General features: G+C 40.8%; 1 protein-coding gene across 1 annotated transcript in view; it reads left to right on the top strand.

The window, feature by feature from the left end:
• Positions 1–12,187, top strand: part of apbb1 (amyloid beta (A4) precursor protein-binding, family B, member 1 (Fe65)) — a 101,848-nt gene that overhangs the window by 35,417 nt on the left and 54,244 nt on the right. Inside the window, exon 8 of the mRNA XM_084401084.1 lies at positions 8,932–9,059. Within this exon, the coding sequence (XP_084257210.1) occupies positions 8,932–9,059 (128 nt within the window). The remainder of the gene's footprint in view (positions 1–8,931; positions 9,060–12,187) is intronic.

Raw genomic sequence — 12,187 nt, 5'->3', positions numbered from 1 at the left:
AAATAAAAATAAATTAAATGAACACAAGTAAACAAGAATTAATAAAACTTTTCCCATCTTGTGCTAGCCATACATATAGTTATTTTGCTGTGATGTCAAATTTCCAGATACTTACATAATTGTGATGAATTTAATCCTTTTTAAGTTATTATTTTGCAGTGTAAGATTCCAGTTAACACCTTTAAATATTACATAAATGTATTATGCATTTTTATTAAACTTAATGTGTATAAATCAGCAGCAAAAAGTAATTCTTGAAAAAAATCTGCACAGTAATTTTATAAAATCTAAACATGTTAATAAAAACAAATTACTATTAGTACTCTTATAAAATTCAATCAGGCAGTCATACATTTCACAATTTTATATTTATATATTAATGTCAAGAATTCAGAAGTGTATTTATATAGCCTACACTACACAGAAATAATATACAATTAAATGATGCTTATTTTAAATGTATTGAGCAGGCTAGGTATAAAAAGATATAAGCTTTTAATAATCTTTCAGTGTGCAAAACTATGATAATGAAACGCTTCAAAACAGAACGCACAAAGCGCGTATGCAGAATGATGTGCTCAAAGCAACATGGAGTCACAGTGTTCAGCGCTGCGCTGCACAAGTGCGCATTTAAAAGTTCACGGCACAAAGCGAAGAAATGTCGAGCGCACAAATCCTAGTGTATATCTGTCCAACAGTTTATTGATCATTTGTTTCACAGTTTTAAATTCCAGTTATTGTGCGTTTGATGCCGATTCATAGTCCTTGTGATGTGCGTGATCTAACAAGCACACGGTAGTGAGTCGTTTAAAAACAGCAACAAACTCCAACAAAATAAAGTCATTTTATGCAAATCCACAGCCTTTTATCTACAGATCATGCATTATAATGTGAATATATCATATTGGAGAATGGAGAGAGTTTTACCGTGCATCCAACCGGAAGAGGCGCGCGCGCTGTTTGAATACTGAATGGAGAATGATTGACAGCCACAGAGGAGGGAAAACGAGTTTCCGTAAAAAAAAAAAGAAAAATTCACAATAATTGAAATAAATTATTTTCCACAAGTCATTTCAAGTAAATAGGCACAAGTCCGAGTCAAGTCTAAAGTCACAAGGAGCAAGTCTAAAGTCAAGTCGAGTCTTTTCAGAGATCTAGTCAAGTAAGTCTCAAGTCCAGAAAATTGCGACTCGAGTCTGACTCGAGTCAAGTCATATGACTCGAGTCTCCCACCTCTGCTGTGCGTGTATGTATGCGTGCGTACATGTGTGTGCGCGTGTGTGTGTGTCTGTGCATGTGGATTTGTATGTGTGTGTATGGGTGTGTGTCTGTGCGTGTGGATGTCAGTGTGTGTGCATGCTTGCGTTTGTTTGTATTCCTGCATGTGTGTGTGTGACAGTATCATCCTAAACCAGCAACCCTTCGCTCAACACCACCATCTACAGGCCGATGAGTGTACAGTCACTAAATGTGCACATAAATTAATTTATTTTATACCCCCCCCATGGATGAAATTCTACGAAACTTAGCATACCCCCAGAGGATGTCAAGTTAATCATACACATGAAATATGGTGCAGTTCTGAACATCTCAACTGAAGATAGGGGCGATTAAAGCAGAATAATATTGCATTTTCATTTTTTATGGGAGGGGCGCAAATCACAAATGAGTGATTATGGGCTAGGTTGATGTGGGCCCTTAAGAGCAACATACCATAAAAATGTCTTCATCCTCAGTGCCACGGTTCAGGTAGTTATTTAGGAAAAACTGCATTTTTTGGGTTTGGGGGGGCCCAGCGCGGGGGGGGGAGTGGCCCCCGGGGACCAAACGAAATTTTTCCGTAAAAGTCTAGTGGGGCTACATGCCCACCAAATTTCATGTTCCCCGGTGTTTCGGTGTCCCTGGTATCGTTGAAGAAAAATTCACAGGGGGCCCAGCGCGGGGGGGGAGTGGCCTCCGGGGACCAAACGAAATTTTTCCGTAAAAGTCTAGTGGGGCTACATGCCCACCAAATTTCATGTTCCCCGGTGTTTCGGTGTCCCTGGTATCGTTGACGAAAAATTCACGGGGGGCCCAGCACGGGGGGCCCAGCGCGGGGGGGGGGGGGGTGGCCCCCGGGGACCAAACGAAATTTTTCCGTAAAAGTCTAGTGGGGCTACATGCCCACCAAATTTCATGTTCCCCGGTGTTTCGGTGTCCCTGGTATCGTTGACGCAAAATTCACGGGGGGCCCAGCACGGGGGGCCCAGCGCGGGGGGGGGGAGTGGCCCCCGGGGACCAAACGAAATTTTTCCGTAAAAGTCTAGTGGGGCTACATGCCCACCAAATTTCATGTTCCCCGGTGTTTCGGTGTCCCTGGTATCGTTGACGAAAAATTCACAGTGGGCCCAGTGCGGGGGGGGAGTGGCTCCCGGGGCCCAAACAAAATTTTTCCGTAAAAGTCTAGTGGGGCTACATGCCCACCAAATTTCATGTTCCCCGGTGTTTCGGTGTCCCTGGTATCGTTGACGAAAAATTCACGGGGGGCCCAGCGCGGGGGGGGAGTGGCCCCCGGGGACCAAACGAAATTTTTCTGTAAAAGTCTAGTAGTGAAAGTGACACGTGACGGCCAAGTATGGTAACCCATACTTGGAATTTGACCTCTGCATTTAACCCATCCAAGTTAATGCACACACATTAGGAGCAGAGTAGTGAGTAGTTAACACACACACACTGCAAACGTGGATACACACCCAGAGCAGCGGGCAGCCTTTGTGTGGCGCCCGGGGAGCGATTAGGGGTTAGGTGCCTTGCTCAAGGGCACCTCAGTAATTTCCCACCGGTTCTGGAATCGAACCAGCAACCTTGGGTTACCAGTCCAACTCCCTAACCACTAGGCCATGACTGCCCCCTAATAGTAGACCAACATACCATAAAAATTTCTTCATCCTCGGTGCCACGGTTCAGGTAGTTATTTAGGAAAAAATGAATTTTTTGGGTTTGGGGGGGCCCAGCGTGGGGGGGGGAGTGGCCCCCAGGGACCAAACAAAATTTTTCCGTAAAAGTCTAGTGGGGCTACATGCCCACCAAATTTCATGTTCCCCGGTGTTTCGGTGTCCCTGGTATCGTTGACGAAAAATTCACGGGGGCCCCAGCGCGTGGGGGGAAGTGGCCCCCGGGGACCAAACTAAATTTTTCCGTAAAAGTCTAGTAGACCAACATACCATAAAAAATTCTTCATCCTCGGTGCCACGGTTCAGGTAGTTATTTAGGAAAAACTGCATTTTTTGGGTTTGGGGGGGCCCAGCGCGGGGGGGGAGTGGCCCCCGGGGACCAAATGAAATTTTTCCGTAAAACTCTAGTGGGGCTACATGCCCACCAAATTTCATGTTCCCCGGTGTTTCGGTGTCCCTGGTATCGTTGACGAAAAATTTCAGTAGATGACGAAAAAAAAAAAAAAAAAAAACCTTTGACATTCCCTATATGACCGCTTTCGCTAGCTACGCTAGCGGCAGTCATAGTTAGCTCAGACTGGAGAAACTGTTTATGTCGTTGCTTTCATACGGATTACTTAAACAGAGAACATTTGTTTTTGATATGATTTACATCATTTAAAAATGGAGACTTCAAGCTTTGTAAAGACATGTTTCATGTCACAGTCAGTGTCAAGCATTCGCTGAGTTACAGAACATTTTCTGACGCGTTTCAGAATGATCTTCACATTGACAGTGTTTGATAAGATGGCACCGTTGTGTCGCAATCTCTAGTTTTGCTGTCCTTACTGTTCTTATGCATATCTTTTTTAATCACTGGTTGTAAAATGGCGTTGACGTACGATCGTCAAATACTTTTGGACATTCGAGTGGCTGTTGAAGCTGCTAGAGGTGACATTTGCCTGCCTCGTCCCTCTCCTCTGCCTACCCATACTTATCTTCCAGTATACCAATATTGGCGTCCTGCTGATTTGCCTTGGAAGAGGAAGCGTCGGAGAAAACTTGGAAAGCGGGGTGGAGTTGCTGTTCGGCTTAGGTCTCCTGCGTGGTCGCCGTCTGTGAGGGTCTGTGAGCGGCGCGCTTGCCCGCACTCGCTGAGTACTGGTGCATGGTCGCCGTCTGCTGAAAGGCTATCTCCTTTGCCTATGACCCGAGAACGGCGTGCGCTCTGGCGTCCGCTAGATACATCGCATCGATGGCTTCGACCCGTGGTTCCCAGCACTCTTTTTATGTCTACGCGCCACCTTCCTCCTCGTCTTCGCGCTTGTGGAGTGAATACCTCTAAATCTTCGACCGTTGCAGAGATCAACGCAGCTCCAGGAGGATACGAAGCTACTAAATGTGGCTTTGATCAACGCACGCTCTCTGGTAAATAAGACCTTTATATTAAATGACTTTTTTACCTTGCACACCTTGGATATTTTATGCATTACCGAAACCTGGATTAAACCGGGAGACTTATGTCCATTTACTGAACTGGTGCCACAGGGCTGCAATTTTCTTAATTCCCCTCGATTATCTGGTCGTGGTGGGGGGTTAGCGACAGTGTTTAAAAACAACTATCTTTGTCACTGTTTATCAACTCAGACACGCAGGAGTTTTGAAGTTCAGCTGTTTCAACTTTCTCTGGTAAATCCAGTGGTTTTTGTTATTATATATCGGCCACCCCATGCAAATAATGACTTTATCAATGAATTTGCAGAATTTCTGGCTGAAATTGTCACCAGCCATGATAGAATTCTAATTATTGGGGACTTCAATATCCATGTGTGCTGTGACTCTAAGCCTCTCTCAAAAGACTTTCTTAGCCTAATTGACTCTTTTGACTTTGTGCAATGGGTGTCTGGACCAACTCATGTTCAGGGGCATACTTTGGACTTGATTTTATCTCGTGGTCTATCAGTGTTGAACTTCAAAATTGGTGAGCCTGGCTTATCTGATCAGATGCCTTTATTGTTTTCTGTGCCATTTGATGGAAATACTGAAGGACATTCTCCACAAGAATTTTCACCGAATGTTCAGGCAATGAATTTTGTTCCAGGTATGTACAATTGGGTGCTACTCAGGATACAAACCTTTCCATATCCCACTTAGATGCTGATGAACATTTAAATATTTTCAATACTACTTGTTTTAACATCTTAAATTCTATCGCACCTCTAAAAGAGAAAAAAAGCAAGCATAATTCATTACCTTGGCATAATGATATTACTCGTTCTCTCAGACAGACCTGTCGAAGGGCAGAACGCAAATGGAAAAAAGACCGATTACAAGTTTCATATGAAATTTTAAGGGATTCTCTTTCTGCCTTTCAACGAGCTGCTAAGGTTGCTAAAAGTAGATACCTTTCAAACTTAATCATACGGAATAGTCATAAGCCAAATATTCTATTTTCCACCATCGAATCTGTTCTCCATCCAAAGGCTAATTCATTCCCTGAAGCATCTGTCTCTTTATGTGAGGACTTTGCGACATATTTCAATGACAAGATCTCCAAAATTACATCCCCGTTGTGTATTTCAGCGTATAAACTGTCTGATGTCTCACTCTCCTCTTCCACTTGGTCTGTCTTTGAGTCTGTTAACCTCAATTCTCTGATTGAGACTATGTCTCATTTGAAACCAACTATGTGTCCCAATGACGTCATTCCATCTCGTTTCCTTGGGCAAGTTATTGAGACTGTTGGCCCTGACCTGTTGTCTGTCCATACTGGTACGGTACCTTTTGATTTTAAACTTGCCACAGTGCGACCCCATCTTAAAAAAACAAGTCTGGACTCCAAACTGTTGGCTAACTTTCGACCTATTTCAAATCTACCTTTTTTATCTTGTTACCTTTTTGGATTGTTTGGAAGAACTAAAACTCTGGCTTGCGACCAACTTCCTGAGCCTGAATGAGAGTAAAACCGAATTTATTGTGTTTGGTTCAAATGGACACTATGTACATGATCCTGAATTTGCATCTTTGTCGCTTTATAGTACCACATGTGTCAGAAACTTGGGTGTTTGGTTTGATATTAATCTTAAATTTGATAAGCAGATAAGTACTGTGATTAAGTCGTGTTTTTATCATCTTCGTCTTCTGTCAAAGGTGAAGCCTTTTCTTTCCCTTAAGAAATTCGAAACGGTCATGCATGCTTTTGTTACATCACGACTGGACTATTGTAACTCATTGTACATCGGTGCTCCACAGGCTTGTGTTGCACGTCTACAGAAGCGGCTCGGCTTCTTTATGGGAAGCGTAAATATGAATCTGTCACGCCGATCTTGATCTCACTACATTGGCTGCCGGTCAAATATAGAATTGATTTTAAAATTCTATTGTTTGTTTTTAAATCCATTCATAATGAGGCACCACAGTATTTGTCAGACCTGCTACACCCTTACGCTCAGTCAAGGTCACTTAGATCAGCTAATTCTGGTCTATTGCAAGTTCCGAGGACTAGATTAAAAAATAGAGGAGATCGTGCCTTCTCTGCCATTGGCCCTAAATTATGGAATAGTCTCCCGGTCCATATCAGAATTGCCCCAACTCTATCGACCTTTAAGTCTACTCTTAAGACTTATTTCTTTTCTTTGGCGTTTAATATATCTTGACTCATTGTTTTATGATTTTACTTTCGTGTGTTATACCCATTTTACAACTGGTGTTTGTAAATTGTAAAATGTTTATTCTTACATTTTATCATTACTAGTCTTTTTATTATTTTCTTTTTTTTTTCTCTCTTTGTGTTTACAGCACTTTGGTCAACTTCGGTTGTTTTTAAATTGTGCTTTATAAATAAACATTGTATTGTATTGTATTGTATTGAGAGACGGGAGAACGCGCAGTGTTTCCCCTACCATTATATAAGGGGGGCGCCCCGCCCTCCTAACGGCTCCCCCCGCCCCCCTTGGAGGTCAAGTAAATTTGATTTGATTTTCTTTATAGCGACAGATTACAATTTGTTATTTTATAAAAAAAAAAAAAACCTAAATGGCCCTTAAGTAATATGTTATTTATCTTATTTCCACGATGGCATGTCTTTTCTGTCTGTGTTTACAATTATCCCAATGAGTGCGCACACTCACACACAAACAAACACTTGCGTCACATACAGTTGAGCACTAGCGGACAGAGAGCGCGCGGCTGGAAATGTGTCGCTGAACTGAAGATGGCAACACTCGCTCTACTGCGAGTAGCAGCCGGAGTAGCTCTCCTGCTCCAAGTCTAACGCCCGTTTCACATATATTTCGTTTGCGGTGAGTATTTTTTTTCCGTACCCATGTTAACAGAGCTTTCACACTGCACGAGGATGCAGTCCGTCGATGATCGATCTGTTCCAGTTGCGGTGCGTATACAGCAGTGCAGAGATCGTTTCTGCACCGAGTCTATTTCTGCTGTGCTGCAAACGCTGAATTAAAGTGACAGCGCATGTTTCGTGGTCAAAATGAACACCGATTGACCTGAAAATGTAGTAATTTCACCATAAGTGCGATTAATTAAATAAAATGTAGTAATCTCACCATAAATTTATTTAATTAATTACTACTTTTTTCACTTTAAGACTGAGTTAAAGCAAGGAAAACTACAATTTACCTCAACAAGGCGACATAATGAACAACACTCGTCTTATTCGTGGAGGTGGAAAAACAAGTTCTTTGTGACATGCAAGATTTATTGTATTAAAATTTAAATACAAAAGATTTTAATATAAGTACATGGTTAAATATTTTACCACTTGCTTGAGCAACTTAATATATAATTATAGAAGTAATGTATTGAATAATACATTGTTTAAATTGTGTTTACGTGAACGCGCGTTCACAGCAGTGGTGCGTCTGACAGGATTATTCTCTCCAATAAATGCATCATAGAAATAAAAACTTCTCATAAAAAAAGCCCATTTAAAATGTATATATATATTGGTTAGTAGGCTATTTATAAATCTTTTTTTAGTTGTTAGTTAAAAAATAAAACTATTTAAGCTCTGGTCCATTAATATTAACAAATACTTCTATAAATTTAACAAAGGTTATTTGCAAAAGTCAATTTTAAAAAGATTTAAATGTTTATTTATTTTTTTAAAGAGATATCTTATGTTAACATTTTTTAACTTTTACAAACCATTACCCTCCCAGACAACCAATTTATGTGACAGATAGATAGATAGATAGAGATAGATAGCGTCTGTGTTAATCCCCCCCCCCCCCCCAAACCTGTAAACCTAGGGGAAACACTGACGCGCATCATGTTTATTTTCTTTACTTTACGAAAAACACAACATTTTGTTTTTATTATTAGTGTACACAAATAAAAGAAGACATTTAACAGTTTTGAATGATGTATAACTAGCTTCTGGCCAAACGAACATATGGATTTGACTTAAGTGTAAAGCTCAACTTATGTGAGTAATGTGACATACTGCTGATATTTACGCTACTTCTGATGTCACAAGTTGCGTAAGTTGTGCTTTAGACGCTAGTAGACTGCGTTTGGCCGGAAGCTAGAATTTTACTAGAAATTTACACAAACACATCGCTTTACTTCAGAAGGCCTTTATTAACCCCCTAGAGCCGTGTGGAGTCCGTTTGTGATGGACTGATGCACTTTTATGGACTTTGAAACAGAAACGGCCATTCACTGTCATTATAAAGCTTGAAGCATCAGGGTGTTTATTAATATAATTCTGATTGTATTCATCAGAAAGAAGAAAATCATATACACCTAGGACGACTTGAGAGTGAGTAAATCATGGGCAAATTTTCATTTTTGGTTGAACTATCCCTTTAATTGCCTCATCCCTGACAATTATTTGCAGCTTCTTACAATACAATCAAAGACAAGAAATGAAAGAGAAATGGTAAGTTGAGTACTCTGTGTTCTAGTATATCACACTGTGTGCTCTTGTCTGTGTGCTGCATGTGGAGTAGGGCATCCAGGATTTGAGTATATTGTATATTTTGTGTGCTGTGTGTAGGGGAAGGAAATGCTGCTGGTGCTGGAGAACGAGACACTGAATCTGATTGAGCCTCATGGACGAACACTGCTCCATTCTCAGCCAATCGTCAGCATCCGTGTGTGGGGAGTGGGACGCGATGATGGCAGGTGAGTCTGGAAGCAACTTCTGTAAGCAATGCTCTAACTGATGCTTATTTTTTTTATAATTAAGATGATGCTGAATTACTTTGTAATTGTGTTTTAATTTTGTCTGTCCTGCTGCATCCCGGATCCCAGGGAGAGGTAGTGTGTTGCTGTATATTATATTATATTATATTATATTATATTATATTATATTATATTATATTATATTATATTATATTGTATTGTATTGTATTGTATTGTATTGTATTGTTTGCTTTGTGTGCTAGCTATTACAGTATCAAGCATAATGCATCCAAAAATGTAAATTTTTGTCATTTTTCTCACCCACATATCGATTCAACTTTCATCTGTGTAACACAATAAGACAATTCTGGAACAGTTTTTATGCTGCTCTTTTAGTTAACTACTGTTCAAACATTGATGCCACAGCTGTTAAGCTTATACAGTGCCCTCCACAATTATTGAACCCCCTGGTAAATATGATCAAAATTGGCTGTAAAAAATAAATCTGCATCGATTATCCTTGTGATCTTTCATTCAAAAAATGTTCAAAATTCTAACCTTTCATTGAAGTAAAAGAATTGAAAGTGGGGGGAAAATCACATTATGAAATAAATGTTTTTCTCCAAAACACGTTGGCCACAATTATTGAAACCCTTTTATTAAATACTTTTTGCAATCTCCTTTTGCCAAGATAACAGATCTGAGTCTTCTCCTATAATGCCTGATGAGTTTGGAGAATAACTGACAAGAGATCAGAGACCATTCCTCCATACAGAATCTCTCCAGATCCTTCAGATTCCCAGATCCATGTTGGTGCTTCTCCTCTTCAGTTCAGCCCACTCATCAGGTCAGGGGACTGGGACGGTCATGGCAGAAGCTTCATTTTGTGCTCCACAACAAATTTTTTGTTTTGATTTTGATGTTTGTTTTGGATCGTTGTCCTGATGGAAGATCCAACCACGGCCCATTATAAGATTTCTAGCAGAAGGCGTCAGGTTTTGATTTTTTATCTGTTGATATTTGATAGAATCCACAATGCCATGTATCTGAACAAGAAGTCCAGGACCTCCAGCAGAAAAATATGCCCACAACATTAAAGATCCAATGGTATATTAAATTGTACACATGGGGTACTTTTTATCCTTGTGTTCACCAAACCCATCTAGTGTGTTTGCTGCCAAAAAGCTCTGTTTTAGTCTCATCTGACCACAGAACCCTGTGTTGTTTGAAGATCCAGTCGTGTCTGACAATTAAATTTGCTGGAATTTGTTTTTTTTTTAAACCCTCCCAAACAACATGTGGGGATGTAGGGGTTGTTTGATAATTTTTTTTTTAGGCTTTCTGACCCTAAGACTCAACTAATCTCTGCAATTCTCCATCTGTGATCCTTGGAGAGTCTTTGGCCACTCAAACTTTCATACTCGCCGTGCATTAAGACAGTATAGACACACGTCCTTTTCCTGGCAGATTCATAACATCTTTAGTTGGTTATAACTTCTTAATTATTGCCCTGATGGTCAAAATGGGGATTTTCAATTCTTTAGCTATTGTCTTACAGCCACTTTCTAGTTTGTGATGCTCAACAATCTTTTGCTACGCATCAGAACTGTATTCTGTGGTTTTACTCATTGTGATGGATGATTAAGGGGATTTGGCCTTTGTGTTTCCTCATATTTAAACTCCTGTGAAACACGAAGTCATAGCTGGACAGTTTCATGTTCCTAGTCACCCTGGTGTACTAAAAAAGGTAAATATTAATGGGAATATACTTCAGAGATATTTTACTCGTAAAAAATTCTAGGGGTTTCAATAATTGTGGCCAACGTGTTTTGGAGAAAAACATTTATTTCATAATGTGATTTCCCCCCACTTTCAATTCTTTTACTTCAATGAAAGGTTAGAATTTTGCAAATTTTTTGAATGAAAGATCACAAGGATAATCGATGCAGATTTATTTTTTACAGCCAATTTTGATCATATTTACCAGGGGGTTCAATAATTGTGGAGGGCACTGTAAAAACAATGTTAAAGTGTTATGCTGGGTCATGCTAAGTCACTTGGCTGCAACTAAATGTTTCAGTGAATGACACACACACGCAGTTTAGTCTAGGGCTGCACGATGTACCAACATTAAATGAGAATCGCGATATTGCTTAGTGTGATTTTCGAATCACAAAAGGCTGCATTTTATAATATATAAATATTATATTTATATATAAAAATATTTTATTATATAAATATTAATTATATAATATAGCTTGTCAGTGCATTGCTGCTGATCGGTAGTAAATGCTGCTCCATCGGAACACCAGAGGGCCACACACACACACACACACACACACACACACACCCCTCTAAATACCAGAGGGCGTCTCTCTCACACACACACACACACACACACACACACACACACACACACATTACATATCCCTCTAAACAGGGTGGCCTTACGAACGGGAGTGTTAACAAGTCACCCACGATCTCTGCTTGCGTTTCGGTGATTTTGCGTGCGTGCGAGGCTTGGCCTTGGCCGGGCAGTGTGTGTCGCTGATCATAGGCTGCAACCCGCAGATTCCTTCAGTGTTGTCTCTGAGGAAGGGTTTTCTAGGGCAGAGATAGTGAATGTCTTTGGTCAGAGTACACGTGCAGGTTTGGGGCCAGGTAAAGCTGTGTGTTGCTGTCATGATAGGCCATCACTTCTGGAGTGTGTAACTTGATGTGGGTGTTACCTTTCCAAAACCCGACATTGACAATGTCCTTGAGTCTGTAGATATAGTTTGATTCGATGATGGGTAGGTTCAGGAGGAATGCCACCTCCCTTTGCTCTGGGTTGACGTGTAGTGGGATGTCGCTACCCAGAGAGTAGGCGAGGTGGGTCTGAAAAGGGTTAGTTGGTGTGGTAGTGGCGGGTGCCAGCACAGTTTGCACAAGGCTCAAGGGTAGCAGGTAAAGTGGAATCCTACCCATGGCCAAGCTGTCAGTGGAGGAGCTCACCTACTGCAGCATGTCTGTCATCAGGGCTGTGACCAGCTGAGTCTGGGCAAAATCATTTTGGAAGACTGAAAACAGCTGCTTCATGGATTTAACCGTTTGTTTCAGCAGGATGCTGTGAGTATTGAGAACCACCA

This window comes from Rutilus rutilus (assembly GCF_951802725.1).
Source record: "Rutilus rutilus genome assembly, chromosome: 25".
Taxonomy (NCBI): domain Eukaryota; kingdom Metazoa; phylum Chordata; class Actinopteri; order Cypriniformes; family Leuciscidae; genus Rutilus; species Rutilus rutilus.
Note: the sequence above shows the minus strand (reverse complement) of the source record. Positions and strands in the feature narration are given on the sequence as shown.